The sequence below is a fragment of the Porites lutea genome, chromosome 5 (assembly GCF_958299795.1).
Source record: "Porites lutea chromosome 5, jaPorLute2.1, whole genome shotgun sequence".
NCBI lineage: Eukaryota > Metazoa > Cnidaria > Anthozoa > Scleractinia > Poritidae > Porites > Porites lutea.
In genome coordinates, this window is record NC_133205.1 from 12,081,123 (window position 1) to 12,106,012 (window position 24,890).

The following is a 24,890-nucleotide window of genomic DNA, read 5'->3' on the forward strand; positions in this document are numbered from 1 at the left end:
CTACATTTCTAATGGTGGTAAAATAAGACATCTGTGAAGTGACTCCTGGAAAGCATCTTTTAAAGTACACAAAAAATGAAAGCAGAAGACAACTCTAGCTTTCAACACATCTTTCCGACCCTCGCGTGATGAGGTATAACTGCCTGTTTGCATCGATTGCATGATGATTTAGCAGATATATGAGTTGGAACAGAAGCTCATCTGAGTTTCTGGTTGGAATTAAGCAAATTTACGAAAGGTAGACACAGATAAAATACCATTATGTGCATTTTTTAAGGTTCCGTGAATTAGAAATCCCTAGTTACCATAAAAATCAAAAAGCTATAACCTTTTAAAAAATTATGCTAGGGTGTGCACACTAACCCAATCTAGGCAACAAAGCGATTGTGACTAACTGTTACTTTAATGCCTGTACTTCTACTTATTAGAAATAAATTAACAAAAAAGGGATCTCCATTAAAAAGCTCGGTAGAGCTTGCAAAGATCGCCACACAGTGACTTCGAAACAAATTATTTTATTACAAAGAGTAAAGCCAAGTAAAACGTAAAAAAAGGATATAGTGTAAATTACATGATAATTAATAGACTCTATCTTTTTGTTTTTCTCTTCTTAATTAAGTCCATGAGATTCTCATGTGTCCATAATACATCTCTGTGCGTTCGCTTCCTTGCTGCTTGCTTTGTTCGTTGTTTTTGCTGCAGAAGGTACGGTGAATTCAGCAGCTCATCAGGTAGGTGAATGCCCAATGGCTGAAGAGTCTCGGCTAAGTCGAGAAACACATCCTTATTTGTGTTATTAATAAACGTTAAGGCCAAGCCAGGTTTCCCTAATCTGCCAGCTCGCCCCACTTGGTGGACATATTCCTCAACTGATGAAGGCATATCAAAGTTGATCACCTGAAACGCAAACATTCATTAGTCTATTTAAACCCTTTCTTATCTCTCTCTTTTTCTTTAAACTACAGTTTTTCGGGTAACTGCGAACAGCAAGCAGTGATAAAATCTTAAATGGCGCAAATGTACAAGTATTATTCATTCAAAATATTTATCGTTTGCTGATTGGCACAAATCCTCTGGTTAATTCTCCAAAACTAGCTAGTGTTCACCAAATTTGGAAGACGTTTGCGATATCTAGTAAAATGACGTCAACAGTACAGGATATCGAAAGAAGAAAGGGCGGCAACCAGCTCAACTCAGCTGCTTTGCTAGAACTCAAGAAAATGGCGGAAAATTTCACACGTTTTGAAAAAAAGAATTAGCCAAAGTACTGCCTAAAAACATAGCAAAAACACCTAAAATACAACTCGACGGAATTAAACTGCTTTTTGAAGATTACCTCTTACACTGAGCAACTCTTATCTCCTGAAGTTGCCGAGGAATAGGCAAATGAAGACGAATCGAGTTAAGCATGTTTTATCTCATTTAAAAACTTGTTTTTCTTTTGTTGGAGAGGGGGTTGTAGTAATCATTTTAATTATTATTTGTTAATGGTATGGCTAGTTTGCTGACCACTTTATATGCTACCGTCTGTTAAGGTTCAAGTGAGCCATTAATCTGATCCAAGTATAAAAAAATTAAACATAGCGTATTTAGAAACTATAAATAATAGTCTACTGCCAATAGAAAAACAGAGACATTTTTTGGTGGGAGACGTTCAAATTTCAACGCACAATCTTCAAATTCTTTTTCATTACTATGTCTTCAAATGGATCACCTTATGAACAGAGGTTACTATTTTGTGATATATACTATATGTACATGTATTAAAATAAGAAAATGGACTCTTAGTGTTTAAATGTTTACCTGGCTAACATTGGGAAGATCAATTCCTCTTCCAAGTACTGGTGTGCAAACAAGAACAGGACATTCACCAGCAAGAAATGACTCCAGCACTTTATTCCTTTCACTCTGTGATTTGTCACCATGCATAGACAAACATGCAAGATCACACATCTAAGAATAAATCACACCACTCCATTACTATCAAGTTACATTTAGTGGTCCCTGTTGAGTGCATGTGCTTTGTATCTTCATTGTTACATGCTATATAAGTCATTTGTTTTAACAACATAGTTTACTCTTTGTGTTAAGATTTTTTTACTGTTATATATACAACAAACAAGTACGTATAGATAGCGATGGCAAAGAAAATTTATCTATTTCTCTTAATTTTAGATGTAATTTGTATTTCAATTATTTCCTTAATTTTACCAGTGCAAAGTATAAGCATATTTTCTACGTAAAATAAAGTGTCTACGTTTTTATCCATCTACCAAGACAGTTTCGAGAATTATGCAAAATTGTCCAGCTCGTCTATCATACTTGGAAGGTCAAGGATGACTAAGAACAAATTAATGTGCAACTCATTAAAAAAGGAAATTGTGCATTTTTCATCTCGTTATCTACAGTATAGCCTGTAGCCATGGTGACTATTGATGGCTCTATGAGCAAGGCAAGCGTAAGTGCCTGTGATCTTGGGGTGACCCTTGACCAGTACTTGATGATGTCTACTCATGTGAGTAATCTCTGCAAATCTGCATCCTTTGCCCTCAAGCGTATCGGTAATATTCGCTAGCATCTGGATCAACCGAGAACAGAAAACTGATTCACACCTTTGTGTCCTCTCAATTGGACTATTGCAACAGTCTATTGTGTGGCTCCCTGATAAAGAAATCTAGAAACTTCAGCGTATTCAGAACTCAGCCGCTCGACTGGTTACAAAAACTAGGAAAGGAGATCACATCACTCGAATTCTCCACACGCTTCATTGGCTGCCCGTTAGAGAACGTATCATCTTTATGTTTTTGCTCATTACCTATATATGATTTTAAATGGTTTAGCACCCAAGTATTTGAATGATCTATTCAATGTTCATCAACCGGATAGTAGTCTCCGTTCAAATGTTAATGACAATTCGTGTCTATATAGACCAATGTTTAAGACAAATTAGACTTAAAACATTTTTATTTAGTTTATTTAAATTAGAATTGTAATATTACTTTTATTTTTGAATTTATTTGTAATTTTCTGACGTATTTTATTTTTTGTAAGAGCATTGAGATTAAATGTAACGCGCTAGAAATAAATTATTATTATTATTAGGCCTAAATCAAAAGTTGAATAGAATCTTTTGCCCAACAAACATATATCCAATATAGATTCTTTCGTTTATTCTGACTGACGTACCTCATGTATTGCCTCTGCAAGCAGATCAGCACCCATCTTGGAATCCACAAACACAACAACTGGAGGCCTGAAATGTTTGGAGTCCAGAAGAATTGAGAAAAGGCGTTTCTTTTTGGACTTGTCTTCTACCCATAGCACAATCTGTTTAACAGAATCATTAGGTGCACTTGGCAACCCAACAGAGATGCACACAGGATTTATAAGAAGCCGGGAAGCCATCCTTTCAATTGACGGAGGAATTGTGGCTGAAAACATTAAGGTTTGTTTCACTTCAGGTAAGTTCCTCAAAATTGATTGAACCTGTCATGAAAACATTAGCAGCAGTTAACAAAGAAAAGAACTATTTGCCTATACGTACACCACGAAAATCTCATCTTGCTTGCAAGGCTTTTTTAAATTGTCCGTTATTTTCACAGAGAAGTGGTAAAATTTTTGTAACGAAAGGTTCAAAGAGCTTATTTTTCTCCAAAATCACCTAAAAACAGTTATCATATTTTTTGCCTTACATTTGTATTAAGTCTCCCTGGAGGATTATTACCCTGTTGTCAGTGGTCAAGAGGCTTGTGTACCTCAGTGACCTGGAGAGAGTGGCTGGGCCACCCATGCTGGGCAGGTCGAAGAGTAGAGGTCAGACGAAAAGAGATCCACTGTCCCTCCAGGTTGGGGTTTGGGCACTGGACTAACAATCCAGTCCCATAAAAAGTCTTTTATTACGAAAGGAGCAACAGAAGGAACCAAAACAACTGGTTGTAATGGGCTTCCAGAGTTATCGGAAGATACTTGGATGAAACAAAGTGGTGAAAGCTGATAGGAAGATGGAATCTGTCCTAAGCACCAAATCCGAGGATAGGATGACCAGGATAGGATTTTGGAATGTGAGGACAATGAATAAGATCGGTAGGTTTGGTCAAGTAACATCAGAGATAAGACACTACAATCTGCATATCCTAAGATTTATTGAGAGTAGATGGATGGGGTCTGGAAAAGACTCAGAACTAATACAGGAGAGACAGTTCAAAACTCAGGAAGAGATGACAACCAACAAAATTAGGCAGTGACCATCATCCTCAGGAAAGGTACAGGGAATTGCTTGATGGAGTGGAAACCTGTCAACAGCAGACTTATAAAAGATCAGGGTGAGATGGAAGCAGATCAATTTGACGATCAAACAGTGTTATGCTCATACAAGTAACAATGATGAAGAAGTGAAAACACATTTTATGATCTGTTGCAAGCCGAGTTAGAAGAAATACCAAGGCATGACATGAACATTGTGATGGGGGACATGAATGCAAAGGTTGGAAGAGATAACACCAACTACGAGAGAGCCGTAGGAAGAGAGGGCTGTGGTACCATTAATGAGAATGGAGAGTGGCTGGTGGAACTCTGCACAATTTACGACCTCTTCATCGGAGGAACACTCTTTCCACACAAAGATATCCACAAGCTGACATGGTAATCTCCCAACAAAAGGGATAAAAAACAGATAGACCACTTCAAGATCAACGGTACCTGGCAGCTGTCACTTATGTACGTCAGAGAGAAGAAGGGAGCTGACATTGGCAGTGATCACGATATGGTTGTGGCAGAATTGAGAGTGAAGTTGAGGAAAACATGGGGTAAAAGACCCTGAAAGCAGCGGTTTGACGTGGAGAAAATACAAAACCCTAAAGTTACAAGTACCTTTGTTCTGCATCTGAAGAAAAAGTTTCAAGCCCTGGCAGATTTGGAGGACTACACGCATTCTGATCAGACTAGTAAAGCTGGCTTGGGTACAAGAGAAAGGAAGAAGGAATGAATCCCAGCAGAAACTTGGTGACACCTGAAGAAACAGTTCATTGAGGCCAATTCCGAGAAGCTTAAAGAAAGGCACAAGCAACAGTGCCAAGAGGCAGACAGAAAAGTGAAGAAATTGGCAACAGCAGACAAACGAGCGTTCATAGATGACCTTGGAAGGCAGGCAGAAGACGCATCCAGCAAAGGAGAGCAAGGGAAGATGTATAAGATCACCAAGGTAAGCTGCGGCAAGTATCATGGACCTGCCAATACACCAGTTAGAGACAATCCGGGATGATTGCTAACATCAGAAGCAGAGATAGACACTGGCTGGGTAGAACACATCAGTGAAGTCCTGAACAGGCTGCCACAAACAGAAGAAGCTGATGTCATCATCATCATCGAGCAGTGCACGGAACGGCAGAGACAGTTCTACATCAACTTTTAACAGCATACACAGGGACAGCCTTTGTCGCATACTCCAAGTTGTCCAAGTTGTCTTCTCATCAAGAGCTTTCACAACAATTTCACATGCACAGAAGGAAACAACGACCACAGTTTCCAAATGCAGACTGGAGAGAGGAAAGGCTGTGTGATGTCAACTCTCCTGTTCAACATCACCATTAGGGACCTTATGATCCGACAACAGGGACGTCCATGAAAACTTCGCTGAAAAATAGACTCCGCATCCTTTCAAACCACTTTGCGATTATCCCAAGTCGCCCAGCTACTTAAAAGACGGGAATTTGTGCTGGAGCTGAAGAGAGGGGTCCGCACCCGAGTTCAGACACAGATGGTAGAATTTATCAGTTGCTGTTCCCGTCCTCAAAAAAACTTAAAATTTGGTCATTCCATGCGGTAGTAGTGCAAGGACAGCAAGGAAATGTACAAAAAAGCGTGATGCACGTGCAGAGTTGTTGATTTGCTAACTAAACCTATTGCTTTTTGACGTTGCCATTGCCGTCGCCGTCGTAGTTTCGTAAGTTCCCTATTGACTGGGTGATGCAACGAACAACAGAAGATCGGACAGGAGGCATAGGATGGACCCTCTTAAGAGCTCTTGAAGACCTGGACTTGGCTGATAACCTGGCTCTGGTCTCCCACACCCACCAACACATCCAGGAGGAGACATCTCGCCTTAACACATACGCTCTGCAGATAGGCCTGAAGATCAGCCAGAAGAAGACAGGTGATGACATTGAACATCCCAAACTCCCATCCGTGCAGGTGAATGGAGAAGATCTACCAAGGACTGAGCAGTTTACCTACTCAGGCCAGCACTGTTAGATGTGATAGAGGAGCAGTTAACAACGTTAAAAACCATCTAAGCAAGGCCAGAAATATCTTCAGAATGCTCAACAATTTTTGGAGGTCCAGCGTACCGCACAAAGACAAAGCTGAAGGTGTACCAGAGCTGTGTACTTTCTACCTTGTTATATGGCCTAAAGTGTTTTAAGGATGACTTCCAGTGAGCATAGCAAGCTCTCCATTTTCCACACAAAGAGCCTGCGGAGAATCCTGAGAATCTTCTGGTCCAACAGCATCTCAAATGAACAACTGTTTGCTCGTTGTCGTCGGGACAGGATGGAGACCATCATCATGAGGAGCAGGAGGAGGTGGATTAGACACCAAAAGGCAAGCGCAAGAGAGGCAGACCAAAGAACACCTGGTAATGAACGGTAAAGGGAGAGTTGAAGACCCTAAACCACACCTGGGGTACCATCCGGAAGCTGGCCTAGAACAGAAAGGAGTGGAGGACCTTTGTTGCCGCCCTTCATGTCAGCGGGCATAGCGGGCAGTAAATAAACAAATGAATACATTTGTATTAAGTATGGAGTATTTTCCCTCATGTGGCCAACAGTTATGCAAATGAATTGATACAAAATAAAATGTTTACATACGACAAGAGTTCAACTCTCAAAGGACTGGTTTACCACACCAACATGGCCACGGTTTTACTGTTTTGGGACACCAAAATGGCAGATGCGACGTCATGTGAAAAGCAGACTTGCCAAGTCTCACAACTTTGTTGTAAGCCACACGATTTAACGACCTATCTCATGCTCTCTCTGATTTCTCACACTTTCGCGAAAGTCATACTCCAAAAGTTGTTTTGGACCATCCCTAGGGTCCATAGCAAACTTAGTCTAAAGAAAATGCCTAGCAGTCGGGTTTGATTAGTAAAGGTGTGAATTGCCAACTCGGTGCATTTTTTACATTCTTCAGCCAACATATCTTTGTCATTTTGACGTTTACTGATGTAGCTTTAAAAATATGGGACTTGTAATACCCTAACTCCCTGCTGTAAGTGCTTACACTAGGAAATTTGGTACATCTCACGACTTTTTCCCAGTTCCCACTAGTTTTGGCAGCTCTAGGTTAAGAATATCACGATTTTTTGCCTCTTATGGGTTGGCAAGTCTGGAAAAGCCTCTATGTTCAATTGATGACTTTTTTAAAACTGAAAATAGGTTAGTAACAACAACATTACTTGGTGCTGAAATCCCAACTGCAGCATGGTATCAACTTCATCCAACACAAAGAGCTTGATAAATGAAAGGTCAACACTGGATTGGCTAAGGAGCTCGTAAAGCCTCCCTGGAGTAGCAACAATAATCTGTACTCCTGTCTGGAGGCGGTAAAGCTGGGGAGGAATAGGCAGACCACCAACAAGTAGTGCTGTCTTCATGCTCTGCAAGCCTTGTATTAGTTCTTTAGCCTGTTTCTCTATCTGCATACAGAGTTCTCTTGTTGGAGCAATAATCAGGCCAAGTGGATTATTCATATTGCTTGATGTTTTACTCTGAAAGGATGAATCTGGCAGAAGAAAAGAACAATATAGTTTATAATGTCCACAAGAATAAAAGTAACCTTCCTAACTCAAAATGTTTTTTATTTTTTCAAGTCAAGAGCTATACTGGTTTTTGTATCTCATGATGTACCAGATTACATCATTCTAAGTTCCGAACATACAAAAGCAAAGATGCCAACCTCTGGAGATCTGACATCTGGAGACTCTCTTTTGCAGTCTCCTCGCCAATATCAGAGACCAAGGACCCCCAATAACCAAAAATCAACCCAGTCCCCAATTCTAAACATGGGAACTGCTTAAAAGATTAACTGAAGTCTCTCATGTAGTATCAACATCAACATTTGCTTTTATGAATTTTACTTTTAATCATGTAATGGTGTCATGGGGAGGGGGTGGGAAATTTCAGATAAAAAATATTAGGAACAGACTTGGAACAAAACCAACTTTTTTGCATGGTATTTATTAATCCCATGTTTATATCATGTAGTAAGCCTGTAACATTTTCTTGCCCAAACCTGCCTGCTACAAAATTTTAAATTCTCAGTTTAACTAACAATCAACAAACCACTGTAACAGACACTGTATCAGTGTTTGGAAGAGGATAAGCAGAAACATTTCGAGGACAAAGAGTGTTTTCTTAGCATGATTTAACTAATGTCTGTCAAGTGTATAGAATGCATTATTGATGGCAATTTTTATCATGATTTCAAGATGTAGCGGTTTTAGCCAATAAACTCAACAGCAATGCCTACTGATTTAGGGTACTTTCACTGATCTTGCATTATTGATGCTAGAGGTGAAATTACAATAGAAATGAACTTTTAAGTCCATTTTAATATCTTTTGCAATATATAAAGGTTTTAGTTTTGTGGACTACTGAGGGATCAGTTTCTTCCTCTCACAATACCAAGAATGCTTTGGATAAAACCCATCAACCATGGGCGAGGTTCGTGATACACCAATCAGTAACAACCATGATGGTACAAATAGTCCGACTCAGCAAATCGACACTATCGCCTGTTGAAGACCTGCAGTGTACACTGAAAAAAGTCGCGATCAACATCAAAGTGACAATCATGAGACAAACAATAAAACTAAACCCTTCATACACATTATCCACGATGATTAACGTGACATCTTTTGCAATGTCTGTCAACAACCATCAATGCACACTGAAAAATAATTGATAATTCAGATCTGGATGGCCCAATTACAATAGCATTCTCACCATTTACCAGCTTTGCGAACCCTTTTTGCTGCAAATATTTCAGGGTTTTAAGCTTAAAAAGCTACAAAAAACTATTGTACACCTTCACAAACAATACTTTTGTATCTGCTGTTTGAAATCTGCTCAAGGCAAAATAATCTATGCTACCTGCTTCATTTGGGCAGGCAATAATGTGATTAAGGGAAATTGACAAAAGCATACCCACACATCCAGGGATCATTTTAGGGGAGGAGCTCAGGCTGAATACTTGTGCAAAAGTGTTGAGGCATGTGCCCAAAAAATTGCTTCATTTTGTCTATTTGATATAATTGCTCATTCATCATTTTAATTGCACACCCAGCTTTATCATAACAGGAATTACCTTTTTGTGTAGTAAATTGACCCAGACTAAAAAAAAGGGGCATTTCGCCTTTTTTTTTTTTTTGGGGGGGGGGGGGGGTGTCACTATATTTTTCTTTTCTAACGTACCAGGTGTTATGTTATCAACGAATGCAATGTTCAAGAGTGAATTGCACATACATACAGTCGTTATCTAGAGGAAAAGTAAAATAGGTTTATTCACGTGAGATTGACTTGACATTTGATTTTTCACAAAGTGAACAGAACATACTCTTTGGTGGATCGAACTGCGGCCATTTATACTTCTCTAGCCAGCTCTGTAGTTCTTCGGTTCTCTCGATTTATCGTTCTTTGGCCCAGCTTCATCATTTGCAGTGGACGTTTCAGCAGTTTCCTCTTTGTGCTGTTGCACCAAAAAATGCTTAAAGCCTACTTTGTTTTGACATCACTTTGCATTCACGTTCATCAAGAGAAGAGCACTCAATTAAGCACAGAATCTACATAATTTACCCCCTATAGCATTTATTCAAACTAGTGCCCAGGAAAGTAGACAAGCCTTTTATCCCGAAGGCCCGCAGATTTTTTTGGTTTTGCTGTTTTTCCTCCATTTGATTATATACATTTGATCACTTGGAGTAAACCTCCCCCTGGAATAATGCTTAGCACTGGATAGATCTCTATCAAGTGGATAATGCAAAGGGTTTCCTCTAATGCTATCAAGCTTGTTTTTGGTTGTTTTTATGTGCTTGATATCACCAACACAGAAATTCAAACTTGAAAAGAGTACAATAAATACCAAGGAATGAGGTAAGTCAAGATTTGATGAGATTTTGGAGTTATGAATCTTTATTTTGGACTATTTTGTAGCGCCAGCGTTCTGTTTAATTCCAGCGACCTAGGGTTCGATTTTTTTTGCTTTTGCACAACAATGCTTGACAAAGAAACTTTAAGAAAAGACTATTTATTCCTATTCTTCATATGTTCGCTTTGACCAGAACATGACCGGAAATGTCATGACACTTATTTAAACCGGATGTGACTCTTTTAGTATCGTATTTTAAATGTTACCCTTTTTTGATTGACTTATGAAATCGGAGTAGCTGAAAAAGAGAGTAGTGCAAATTTACCTTTTGTTAAGATAGGTCGGAGAGGAAATGTACAAGCAGATTGTGATTTAAATAAACGAAGGATTTATGATATAAGCGAGCTATTTTGTGCCCCACAAGTTCGGTGCAAAAAGTGGTACCGAGACCAGGATACTGCGGACTTCAACTGGTTATTACACATTGGAAAATATGAGCGATGGCAAGGAAAACACAGACACGCGGCGCAGTTGTGAGGATGAACAACAACTAGAAAAAGAAATAGACAAGGAAATACACAAACTCAAGTACTTTCTGGACAAAATGGACGAGCTAATTAAGCTACGGGATTACACGGAAATGGATATTGCCAACAGACGAGCGGAGAAAATCATAGGCAAGTTAGCAGACCTTATTTCGCAAGCAGAGGAATTAAAAATAGATCATGGTGTATCTCCTTGATCAGTGAGACAAAGGAAGAAGGACGTAAAGGCCAGGTATTCCACATTTCTTGTGGACAAAGAAAAGCTTGCAAAGTTCTTAAACAACAGACAAGAAGAAATAGACAAGGAAATGGAAAGAAAAAGCCAAACAAGAACAACAGCCAGAAGAGGAGCGCCATTTAACTGCGTTGCGTTTGCGACAAGAAGAGCACGAACGACCTATGTGGCAGGAAAAAATTGATGCAGAATTAGAGGCTTGCTGAAATGCAGGTATCTCTTGCTACTTGTCAATGACACTATTTTATCAAATAAATTTGCAGTTTTCACTATATCTGAATCTTGGCTAGATGCCACTGTTTCCGACTTAGACATTGAAATTCCTGGATACAACATCTACCGCGTCGATCGAAGTAACAAGGCTGGTGGCGGCTTCTGTGCATATGTCGCAAGCAACTATCGTACAGAACTGTTAGCCGACATCTCTAATATTTCCATCAATGGTTTTCATCAGCTGTGGTTGAAAATACAGGTCAGGAACTTAAAGTCAATTATTATTTGCACTGTTTCTAGACCTCCAGATACAACGTTAACCTGTCTGGAGGACGATTTGACAGCCACTTTGATTTGCGCGTTGTCTCTGGACAAGCCTGTGTACATAACGAGGGACTTAAATTGTAATCTCCTTAATGCAGAATGCACTGAAACGAAATCCCTAACTAGTTTCTGCCGGTCGTTTAATCTGTTGCAGTTGATTGCTTCTCCCACAAGAGTAACAGACTCACCAAGTTCTATTATAGATGTGATTCTCACTTCACAGGCTAAACAAGTCAATAAAGCTGGTGTAACAGACTGCTCAATAAGTGACCACGATATTATCTTTGCCGATCTGCGCTTAAAAGCATCTCGACCTAAGGTCACTTATGTCAAAACAAGAAGTTTTAAAAACTATAATCCTGACGCATTTCAGCATGACATGTCTTTCGCTCCTTGGTCTGTCATGGAAATATTCGACCACATCGACAACAAATTACATGCATTTGATCTTCTTTTCAATGAGATTCTTGACCACCATGCTCCGATCAGATCAATTAAGGTTCACGGAAAGCAAAATCCTTGCATAACTGAGGAAACACGCGAGCTTATGAAATCTAGAACTATTGGTGCAAGAGAGCACGCAGAACTAATAATCCCGCTGACTGGTCTACTTACAAAAACCTTAAACACCAAGTAAGAAAGTTAATAAGAGCACCAGAGAACGAATTTGGCAAGGATCAGATTTAAAACAGAAATACAAATTGTATTTGGAAGGCAATTCACCTTTGTCTCCCTAAAAGATCTGTCGCCCCAAAAGTATATAGCAAAGATGACAAGACCATGGCGGATGATTTTAACAATTTTTTTGAAAATCTAAAAATTCTAAAATTGAATCTTTGGCTGAAGAGCACAACTTTGTTCTTCATGAAAACGCTTTTACTCCTAAATGTTTTCCTACTAGTGAGCAATTTACATTAAAGTGCTACTACGATGAAATCTTTGACTACCATTTTTTTTCGCTAGATTGGCAGTGTAGTACTTGAAGTACATGGTGTGCAAGTTATAGCTTCATACGATTAAGGAAAGTGGTATTTTTTGGCGCTCAAAAACCATTAATTTTCGTCCGCCATTAAAACGCTATGTTCCTGTGGCCTGGTTACCAAGAACACAAGGCAATTGCTTTGTGACGTCATTTACTTAACGCAGTACACATAGCATGACAATTTTCTTCCAAGAACCCTGCTCAACAATGTTCCCTTTCCTCCCACTTCGATGCGTTCTTGTTTAGGAAGACTCTTTCGATCTTACTACGTTAGGCTCCGTATGTGTGCAGCAACCGCTTCAATCGATAGAACTGAGCTGCACGCGAGCCTGACCAACTGAATGTGAGATTCGAGGAATAGGTTTGTTTCCAGCTGACAGTTTCGCTGTTTTGATAACTTCGAAGAGTGCTGCAATAGCATTTACGGGGCTTTCAACGCAAACCAGTGGCGGAAAATTAAACTTGGATCGTTTGCTAGCATATGGAAGAAAGATCAATCGACAGATCTTGAATCCGGAAAGAAATCTTCGCATAAAGAGGGAGCGCATGGAGGTAAGCTTACATTCGCAAAACTTGCAGTGAATGTCCCCAACGCTAAGTTTATTTATATCGCCGGTGGTGATTTTTGCTTTTACTACTGGCGAAGTCATCGAAGATGAATTTTTTCTTAGACCTTTCTTCGACTGGAACGCGACGACAACGAAACTTTTAGGAAACTTTCAAAAAGATTTGCCCTTAGGCAACAGATCACAGAGAGCCCTCTAGTTTTGTAAACACTATTATCGCTCACACCTTGCTCTTGTAGTGTACTATTTTTTCTGGTACCACTATTAACATTCCTTTGAGCTTTTACAAAAAGCTTTAAAGCTCTATTTGTAAATTTTTATTATAAAGTATTAAAATCTATCAGGATCATGGTGTAATCTGAATGGTATGATATTTTAATATACTGTAAATTCCTTAGTATTTCCAACATGCTGGTCGCCATAACTCTCACTAAACAAATTAAAGGTATGCTTTTTTCAATTTTAGTATTCCCAAAACTCAGAGCCTTATTTAAACTGCACAGACACATTGTCAGTTCAAACCACAAGCTAAAGCAAGAGAGCCCACACAAGTTTATTGCAAAAAATGTTTTTGCAATTTGGTAAAATACAGCAAGAATTATTACCATTTACTGATGTGGTCTTTAAAATAAAATTGTGATCCTATCTTGAATGTTGTGTATTGTTATTCTTTTGAGTGAATAACGAAAAGTTTTGCAATCTCGCATTGAATACTTATAATAATTATAATTATAGTGTATCATAATTTGAGATGTAAACTCCAACACAGGGGCACTCATGCACTGAATCAATGAAGTGATGTGACTGACAGATTGCAAGTTAAAAATGAATAATCACCAAGGCTTGGTCACTGAAATATTTACTGCAACTGAGGGTTATGTACATGTATGAGATAGTTTCATGGCCCCTGCTCATCACTGCTGCTTTATGTTTCACTACTCAAGGTTGTGCTCTACCAGCACCCAGTTGGCGCGTGGTGCTTAACTATTGTTCCGGGGCAACTAGGAAATTTTTTCATAGAAATCATGTGCTGTGCACCCAGGATTTCACGGGTCTGGAGCACTGGGTTCCTTTCAATTTTTCTTAGAGCACAGCCTTGCTACTTCAAAAAACCTTGGTGTATCTTTTAATATGGGATAGACTAATGTTATCCCTATAAATGAGGAAGCTTCATGGCCCCTTACCACATACAAAGGCACTGTCCACCCTACTGTAACAATTGATCTGCACTCTTGTTGATCACAAGATAAATGTGAGGCCCCAGCTAAAAACCTGGAGGACAAGTTTAGGTCTTACGTACCGTGTGCAATATACAAATCCATTATTTTTTAGTCATACCAGTGATTACAATAAACAAGCCAAGGGCTGTAATACTGTTTAAAGGCTGCAATTTTATTGTTCTTTGTTGCCTGATTTAGCATAGTCTATCTTGGGGGTATTATCTAACCTGAGCCAAGCTAGGGCAGGGCCCACGCAGGGCAAAGGGGCTTCCCCACTTTTTGAAAAATAAATAAATAAAATTAAGTACAGTGGAACCTTGATATAACGAAGGGCCAAGGGACTGGTAAAATATGTTTATTATAACGAAGTTTGTTAACTTTTATCGAGGTTCTTTTTCATATTGCCTTATATTTTACTATTACTGGAGTAAAAAAAATAGTTTGTTAGACCGAGGACTTAGTTATAGAGGTTCCATTGTAATATACATTTTCATATGAATAGTATCTTTGCTGGAATAAGAATCTTTCAGCATCTAAATTTATTATTGGTCTGTTTTGATACCATCAGTCTGATGCGTGGTAAGCCTTTAAAAAGTCAATCGTCCTAGATTTCTGCATTTTGAAACCAGCAAAGCTATGTAGCATTTGCAACAATGCGGAATAGTCTTTTTTGATGAAGGTTCTTGATTAAATCTGAAGACTACTCCATGAACTACAATTTCTTAAAACGAATTATATCAGCTGATGATGTGGTCTCTGGCACATTTCAATGACATGCTAGACAAAATGAAGGCATTACAGGAACCTACAGTGTAATATCATGATCTGAAAACTTCTAGTGGTGGATTCAGCATGTGCAATCACGCTCAGCAGGAGAAAGGTACTTTTCAACGGCTTGAAATTTATGAACATGACTCTGCTCAACAATGACTCAAGAAAGGTTCAGTAATCTGACAGTTCTAAACAGCCACAAAGAGAGAACAGCCAAATTTCCTCCCCCCCCACCCCCCCACCTCAATGTAGGTGGTCACCAGCCCGTGCACGTTAAAAACTGCTTCCCAGGCCCTCTTAGGGGTTTTAACTCTTAAAAATGCTAGTTTCTAATAATATTTTACAATGGAAAAACCCAGCAAGAAAAACCCACAGAGCACAATCAAGGATGGGCCTCCATGATGAACATAATTTCCACTGTGTAACACTTCTTCCTAGAGGCAGTGAATTTATGGCACACTGTGTTATCAGCAGAATCGTGCAACCTAGTGATGTACTGAACCATTTAGTTTTTCAATACATAAAGTTAGTTGCAAAATAATAATAATTTATTAATGCAGTGATAACCCAGTACTCTATGATCTACAGACACCCACTTAATTGGACACCCATATATAACAGGCAGTTTTGTTTGTCCTGAGGAAAAGCATACATTTTTTCTTTAAAATTAACCGGCTTAGTACGCACAGTAGTTAATGTGGACAACAACCACTTTTCTGTGTTTCAAGTCAAAAATTCCTATATATTCTTAATCCAGCTTTAGAGACACTGGTTACCCAGGCACTTTCTATTTTTCTTGTCACAATGATGTGCCAATTGTAGACATTGTACCAAGTTCACGGGTTAATAAGATTTTATTACCAAAACATCTGCAGCCAAATAGCATGACACATTTGACTTTGATACATCTTTCTTTCTTCTCCTGTTTGTAGTCCTTTGATAAATTTTCTGCCTCCTGCTCAACAAGTTTCACGTCCTTGGCTTTTTGCTACAGTCATTGTTCCTACCCTTCTTCCTCCTTGTTCCTTTATGCTATATATAAAATAAATCACGTGTCTGTCACTTTTTTCCAGAGAGCTAACTTAATATGGACACCCAGATAATATAGACATCATAACATGTCTGTATTAACCTTTCCACTGTATATATTTTCTTGTCTAGCCAAAGCTTCAAAGCTGGTCTCAGTAGAGCATCCAAAAAATGCACACCTGGGTTTGAATAATAAATAAATTTAAAAAAAAAAAACGTCACATACAACAATTTTATAAAGTTATCTATAAAAGTTATGGGAATACAAGGGGATATCATTGCCAATAGTTGGATGAGGTGAAATCTCTGAATTTTTTTTAGCGTTGCAATTTATAACTTGCAATAATGATCTGCAGTCAATCGATAGGGAAGGCATAGGCAGACACAGCCTTTTCAAAAAAACATGAGCTACAAAGAATGTGACAGTCTTATGTCAGCACTGAAAATTATTAAATTGATATACCAAATCAAGAGCGAGCGATCCCCTTATTTATCTATTTGTATTGAAAATGAGTAAATTAACTTTTCTGACAAAGAGAACTTAACATTAGATCGAAAATCCTCAGCTCAGATACGTAACACTAAAGTAACAATTAAATTTTCAATAATAAAGGACAGCAGTCCGTTTAAGATGGTAAAAAAAAAAAAACATGCATATGACAACGAGCTGGCTGCTTTAGAACTGAAACTTAGCTGAACAGAAAACTGTACCCACTCTGATTCGCTGTGCCTGAAGAGCTATAAAGCAAAATTTTATCTCCACTTGGATAAATGAGCACTCGAGAGTGGCTAGAAGGCAGGTGAAATTGGTGCGGACTCTCGATCGTCTTGCCCATGTACTATTATTATATCTAGTACGTATACAAATACACCTACCAGTAGTCCGAATCTCCGTCGACACAAACTGCATAAAATTCAACTTGGTGAAGTGTGTTTTTTTCCTTCTCTGAGGCTAGCTGCCCTTAGTATTTGACTTTCTCATATTCAGTCGTTGCTGGTTCTACAGAGTCATCGTAATCTATGATTTCCTCCTTCACAATTCCAGAATCGGGCGAAGACGAGCGAAGCTTTGAGAATCGCTCGCTGTTTTCTCACGGTTCAGGTTAGTTTTCTTGGCGCGTTCAGAAAATGACGTCACAATCAGAGAACAATAGCTTTGTCACTGGAACATAAATTTGTAATGGCGGACGCTGAAATTACACCTATTCCCAAACAAGGCAACCACGAACTTCCTAACAATAACAGACTGTTTTCCGTCCTACCTGCATTGTTAAAGGTTTGTGAGAGAGCGGCTTATAATCAGTTTGTCACCTATTTGACAACCAAGGAAAGGCTTACCACAAAACAAAGCGGTAACAAAAAATGGTTCTCTACTTCAGACATCTTTAATTCACACAACTGCTGCATTTCTTAAAGGAACTGATGATAGGAAATTGACTGCCAGTATGCGTTTAGATATGAGTAAAGCGTACGACAGCATTGACCATCAAATATTGTAACGTAAAATACAAAGCGTCGGCGCCTCAACCAGCGTGTTAAAATGGTTTAACAGCTACCTCACAAAATAATAGATATCAAGTTGTACGAATTCATAGTTCCATTTCTGATCCTCTTCCAGTTGAATGTGGCTTTCCTTAAGGCAGTATTCTAGGTCTCCAATTATTTTGCATATACATAAATGATCTACCAGAAGTTCCAAGGCATTGCTCTACAGAATGTTATGTAGACGATACAAAACTGTTTGTTTCTTTTAATTTACACGACTCCCAACGGATTGTCCAAGAAATGAATGAAGATCTTCTTCAGGTGGGCAACTGGTGCTTCAAAAATCGGCTACTACTGAATCTAGACGACAAAATTAATAATTGTTTTCGGGAGCCGACAGATGACCTCTAAGCTCCATGAATTTCATTTGTCTTTGTTGGGAAAGGACATTTCCCCAGTGTAATCAGCGAGAGATCTTGGCGTAATTTTGGATCCAAACTTAACGTTTGATAACCATATAACGACTTAAGTGTCGCAATGTATCACACGTCTAGCGCAAATTAACTGAGTCAAACATTGCTTAGACAAAAATACGTTGTTAACAGTAATACATGCCTTAGTCTTCAGCAAAATGTACTACTGTTCGAATGTTTGGGCAAATACCACAAAAAGGAATGTTAAAAAATAGCAGGCCATTCAAAACTTTGCTTGCCGAATCGTCAGTGGTGCGAAAAAAATATGATCATGTAACACCCCTCTTAAAAAGCCTGTCTTGGTTGCCTGTTAAGGACCAACTGTACTATCGCCAAGCTATTATGGCCTTCAAATGCATGACCGGTCACGCCCCTGAATATCTTACATTCCAATTTATTACCCGTGAGCAAGTTAGTGAATAAACAACCCTGAATAGCCAAAAGCTAAACATCCCTCTTTTCAGAACTGTCTCTGGACAGAGAACCTTTTGTGACAGAACTGTCAAGCTTCGGAACAATTTGGAATCTTTTCTTAAGTTAAGCCCATCTGTTAAAATTTTTAAATGTTCCTTAAGGAGCCAGCTGTTAGGAAATTTTGTAAATACATCTTAGTTAAGTTTAAAACATTGTAATTAGTAATTAGCTAACATTGTAATTAGTATAAGATTAAGTGTTGTAATTAGTTATTATAAATAATGTAATATACCGGTAATCATTGTTCCTGAAAAGCCCCTTCGGGGAGTCAACAATAAATGTATGTATGTATTTGACCACTGTAGCTCAATACATGCCCATTATAGGCATCCTGTTTTGAAGGCTTGACAGGTGAGTAGTGAAACAAGACTTTTCTTCAAAATTTCTGGTCAAGGTTAAATATTTTCTTGAATTTTTGTTTGTCTGAGTCACAATCATTTGGACATTGCTCCCCCTTGTGCAATTTGGATGCCAAAGTTATCAGTGACTATTAAGATTAATGATGTTGCAGGAAAATCTGGAAATTCTGGTTGGAAAATCAAATGGTTGGGACATTAAATTTAGGAAGGTTCAGAAAACATGGGCTGTGAACCGGTGTGGTTTGTGTAAATGGTAAGCACCCATGCATGGTTCCAAATGGGCAGCTGTAGGTGTTTACAAAATGACTGAAGACCAAAGACCAAAGACCGAAGACAGAAGACCCCAGGTCAAACAACAAAACGAAGACCCCCAACCTCTTCGTATCTCTCGGCCTCTGACAAAGCGTTTTAGCAAAAAAGTCTTTGTTTTGTAGTTTGACCCGGGGTAAACTACGAAACAAAGACCCCAACTTCTTCACGTTTCTAACAAAGCGTTTTAGAAAAGGTCTTTGTTTTGTAGTTTTACCCAGGGTAAACTACAAAATGAAGACCCTATCCTTTTTATGTCTCTTGGCATCTAATAGAACAAAAAAAACTGTCTCCTTGGTGTTGATGGACTTAAAATTAATTTAAATCATGGATCTTTGGTTTTGGGTCTTCGGTCTTTGGTCTTCGTTTTGTAGACACCCAGGCAGCTGTGTCAGTTGAGAGCCTGGTTTCCATATAAACACTTAGGGTAGATAATATACCGGAAAAAGTCTAACAACAGACAGTCATGGCAATTCTACAGAAACAAACCTTAAAGGTCAAATGAACCAAAACATTGACATATCTTCTTTTGTCGCTCTACCTTCACCAAACACTAAAAAGAACCATCCTAAGTGAGATTTGGGTAAAGATTTTTCTTCCCAAGCCTTTATAGAAAGATAAAAGATCAAAACCTGATTATTTCCGAAAACTTCACGAAAACGTTTCTGAAATGGCTGCGTGATAGACTGGAGACTACGTGACGTCATTGTTGGTCTTTCAGGGCAGAAAAACGTTCTGCGCAAGCTTCTGCGCATCCCTTATCGCCTGCGTTTGTTTGTCTCGTTCTGTGAGAGTTCTGACTGAGACTGAATGAAATACACGAGGTGCAAAAGTTTGCCATTTGTAAAGGCTTTTTTTTTTGTTTTTGTTGTTTTTTCGTCACTTCAAAAATTACTATGGATTCAGACTAACCAATGTTAGAGTAAAAACAGATCATCCGTCAATCTGAGGAGGAATAAACTGTTTTGAACAATTTCCAAAGAGGTTTGTATTTTTCTGATAATTGTTCAATCGATTTGTGAATTGAATCATAAAAAGTTTTGGTTTATTTGACCTTTAACTACATTGCTGATTGCAATGGAAATGAGGCCTTACTTACCAACAAGAGAATAAACTCTTTGAACCATGGGAACTAAAAATGCAGCTGTCTTTCCTGACCCAGTCTGTGCACAAGCCAGTACATCACGAAAACTCAGTGCCACTGGAATTACTTGCATTTGAATTGGAGTTGGAGTAGCATAGCCAAATTTAAACAGATTAGTACTCAACATTTCGTCAAGCTGACAATGCCGAAATTCAAGCACTGGTTTACTAACATTTTCTCCTTTCACTTTTATGTTGAGATTCACTCTAATATCCTCAACTTGGTGCATTGACAAACCAGAAACAAAGGAATGTTCTTTGTAATGAAATTCTTCCTTGTCTTTCATATAGCTTCCAATAAAGTCATCGTTTGAACTTTCGTAACACAGAGTTGTGTTATTATCCAACATATCTTTAGCTTCCTCTTCGCGGTGGATGCGCTTTAAATGTTTAGATTTGCACTGGAAACTACACACATCGTTATCTGTTTGATCGACAATATATGCTCCATACCGTCCGCAAACTACGCAGACGGGTTCTCCAGCTACTGGCCATCTCTGATTTTTGCTATACGAAACTATTTCTTCTTCAGTGTCGATGTCTTTGTCGTCATTTGAATTACCGTGTATTGATGTTTGAACTGAAACATGTGGCGTTGTTGTCAGCATGCTAGAACTTAGCACTTGTTTTTCTAGGGAACTGTTACCTAACTCCGACACTCTTTCATCTATCACATTTCGGTTCTTTACGTCAACTCCTCTTTGAAAAAGCTTTGCCTTTTTCGACTGGTGAGTGAGATTAATCTCTTTAACTCTTAACGACCGGGGAACAAACATGGCGCCCTCAGACTACACTGCCACTACACTGCCAGCGCCTCAACCTCGTCCCCAGGGTCTTCTTGCTTTCCAATCCTGCCGCCGCCTTGCCGCCGCCTTCAGGGCGGAAAAACGTTCTGCGCAAGCTTCTGCGCATCCCTTATCGCAGGCTCAAGGCGGGCTTTTCTCTGTGTTGACGATGTGTTCACTGTGTTTGTTTGTTGCTGGAGTTCTGAGTGAAATGCACGAGGTGCGAACGTTTGCTCCCTGTAAAGCATTTTTATTTGAAATGTTTGCTTTTTTTTCGTCGCTTGAGAATTACTTTGGATTCAGAACAACCAATGCTAAAGGAAAAACGGATCATTCCGTCAGTCGGAAGTGGAATAAAAGGTTTTTGAACATTTCTTAAGAGGCGAGTATTTTTCTGATTGTGCATCCGATTAATTTATGAGTTGATTTCGCCGGGTTGAATTAAAACCCGCTTGTATTCTGTTATTAGTAGTTACGGTTACTTTTTTTACATGCCCAGATTTATTACCTTTGCAGAACCAGCTTTATCTTTGTCTTCAGTCAAAGAACCATATTACTGTTTTAACGCATCAGAGTGAACAAACTTGTGCGCTTGTTAAACTTTCTCGGAAATAGAAGGCCAGCAAACTTACTCAAGATCATTTTTCTGTTGCTCAAGTAATAATAGTCAGCGTTTTTTTCATTTTTCATTACATAGTTTTGTTTTTCAGTGCACTGTGAAAGTTTCTGTTCTTTATAAGAATAACTTTCTGTACGCAAATTGTCCTTTTCACTGGCTGTGAAGTAGAGAACGACAACTGCCGGCAGCACTCTTTTCCCGTAAACAATTGCTGCAGCTTGATTTGACTGAGGCGAGCAAAACAAACCCTTATGTGCAATTTTCTGTATTTTCTAATGATCGGCTGAGTTTAATTTGCTTAAACGAAGACCCTCGCATGGACCAGTTAAGCTTATTGAAAATAGCTAAATGGTGAATCATGGCTTGGCTGCCAAGTTGCAACTGATCTTTTGCTTTTAAGATTTTTAGGTAGGTTGTTTTCGCACAGAAAATTCATTTCTTCGTTGTCAGCAGGAAGTTTTTAAAATAATGTAACTTTAACTTTGTTTGAAGGAAATCTTACTCACGCGTAGGTTTTTGACAGATGTTTAATGCGTGTTCAACTCGATAACACAAAGCAAAATTTATATATCTGCGCGAAACGAGCAAGTTTAAAAACCTGTAGTTGCTTTGAAACCGATTTTTGGGAAGATTTTACTAGATAAAGATTGACCTTTTTTCTGCCCACATATCAACGCAATAACTTCCACATTGAAGATTTTGTTTATATTTTAGTGATCTGCGAATAATACTACGAGGTCCGATCGAGCGAGGGTTTTAAAATATCAGCTCGAGTGCGACAAAGTTCAGTGACTTCAAACACATTGTGGGCAAGCGTTATTTTTTTTGGGCAAATCACTGTCCAAAGAAATGTTGTTTTTGTGTCCACAGTGGAGCTCCGGACCTTATATATCCAGGAACTTCCTTATATGAACACATTTTGTGAATGCATCTCGAAAAAAATCGGACCTACGCATGCACATTTCCAGTACAACGCAAGGAAATAAATGTCGTTAAAGTCCGTTTTACTATGAGGTATTCTTCGAGAAAATTAAGTAACGACAAGGATATAACCACAGCTTGCAACTTTTGAAGACAAATTGCCTGTTCTTTCCAGATTATGAGTGGAAACATTTTATTTTTAGGCAATAAAATATTTGAAATCCCGCCATTTTTTCAAACCCGGCCAGGGGATCTGGGCAAAAAAGTTCACGCATGCTCATTACGTTTTTCCGCCCTGAAGCCGCCGCCATATTGGAAAGCGAGAAGACCCTGGGGACAAGGTTGGGGACGAGGTTACCAGTGACGTACGGTAACCTGAGATCAGGCTCTATTTTCGTTTCGCTTTGAAAATTACATTCCGGCGGGCAAGGCGAAACGAAAAGAGACCCAATTTTAGCGGTAGCCGTTACAGAGAATGTATGAGAACCGCTAAAATAGGCCATTTGCACTAAGAGGCATGTGACATCGTTTTTAAGCAAATGAAAGTTATATGATTTTGCCTTCGAAAAACGATTAGTGGGTCATATCTTAAACAAAATAATAGTAATTTGGTTTTTCAAACCCGCACCATTTTCTTAAAATGAATAAGTTCGTAAATGGTCACGTGACCAAAATGTGATTTTTAAAATTATGAATTACCTCTCTCTGAACACAAATTTTGCACTTAAACTTCAAGGAAAATGTTGAAAAGATGATGTGATAACGTTTACAGCACATCTGAGGGTAACTATGAAACGTTGAACAAGATATAAGCAAAAAGTAGTTTTGGCGGCCATGTTGGAGGGCAAAAGCATGCCCTCCAACGTGGCCGCCAATACAAATCATACTACTTTGCTGAAAAATCAAAGTGCCATAAAATATCTCCCTTAAATGCGTTTCCTCTCAAATTTCGGGTATAAGATAATTTTTGTGTGCTCTAACAATTTTTGGCATCAGCAAGATTCCAACTCATTGTTTAAAGGAAGCATTGGTCACGTGACCTCTTAGTGCAAGTGGCCTATTGGGCCTGATCTCAGGTTACCAGTACAGTCGATCGTCGACTCCCGATAACTCGAACCTTCATGGGAAATCGAAAAAAGGTTCATCGAGTTATCGGAAGTTCGAAGAAAATGGCCCACAGTAAGGTAAAAAACAGTTTTTACTGCACAGTGAACATTTTAATCGCATTCAATTGTAGACATGTCAAGTGAAAATTAAAAGATACTTCTAGATTATAAATCAGAACGTAACGTAACAAAACATAGCCTATAAAAAAAATGGAGCATGCGTTTTACTGTTTTGGGAAGAAACGCTGCTTCACGTTAGCCTGTGACAATCAACATCAGCCTCCACTAGTAAACTATACTCCTACAACATGTCACTAGGAAATTCAAAATTCAATGTTTCGGACGCCCGCAGACGGCTTTCTCCCGACTTTTTAAGGGCTCAAATCATGGTTCGAGTTATCGAGGGTAAGATTGGGGAAACGAAAATTGGTTCCAGTTAGCGGGAGTTCGAGTTATCGAGGGTTCAAGTTACCGAGGGTGAAATTACAGTAAATGTATGACCGTAATCCAGGGGAATCCCGTACACCCCTATACATCACTACACATCCCCATACATCACCATACACCACTATACATCACCTTACATCCCTATACATCACCATACATCCCTATACATCATCATACATCCCTATACATCACCATACAACCCCATACATCGCCATACACCCCTATACAACACCATATACCCCTATACATTCCCATAAACCCCTATACACATACACCCCTATACACCACCACACATCCCTATACATCGCCATAAATCCCTATACATCACCATACACCCCCATAAATCACCATACACCCCTATACAACACCATACACCCCTATACATTCCCATACACCTCTATACATCACCATAAATCCCTATACATCACCATACACCCCTATACATCACCATACAGCCCTATACAACACCATATACCCCTATACATTCCCATAAACCCCTATACACCACCATACACCCCTATACATCACCATCCATCCATACACATCACCATACACTCTGTACATAACCATACACCCCTTAACAACACCATATACTCCTATACATCACTATACACCCCCATACACCACCATACAGCCCTATACACCACCATACACCCCTATACATCACCATACACCCCCATAAATCACCATAAATCCCTGTACATCACCATCCATCCATACACATCACCATACACTCTGTAC

At 38.9% G+C, this 24,890-nt stretch overlaps 1 protein-coding gene and 1 long non-coding RNA gene across 2 annotated transcripts; one reads left to right on the plus strand and one right to left on the minus strand.

Annotated features, from left to right (window-relative positions):
• Positions 1–499: 499 nt before the first annotated feature.
• Positions 500–21,054, minus strand: LOC140936468 (probable ATP-dependent RNA helicase DDX59). The gene is made up of 5 exons (XM_073385941.1): positions 20,228–21,054; positions 7,454–7,779; positions 3,187–3,486; positions 1,804–1,953; positions 500–897 (listed from the first exon to the last, which is right to left on the minus strand). The coding sequence occupies exons 1-5, from the start codon at positions 21,045–21,047 to the stop codon at positions 589–591; spliced, it is 1,905 nt and encodes a 634-aa protein (XP_073242042.1). The 5' UTR covers positions 21,048–21,054; the 3' UTR covers positions 500–588.
• LOC140936469 (uncharacterized) lies at positions 12,405–13,660 on the plus strand. Its single transcript, XR_012165388.1, has 2 exons — positions 12,405–12,994; positions 13,475–13,660. It is a non-coding gene; the product is annotated as an uncharacterized lncRNA (long non-coding RNA).
• Positions 21,055–24,890: the final 3,836 nt, after the last annotated feature.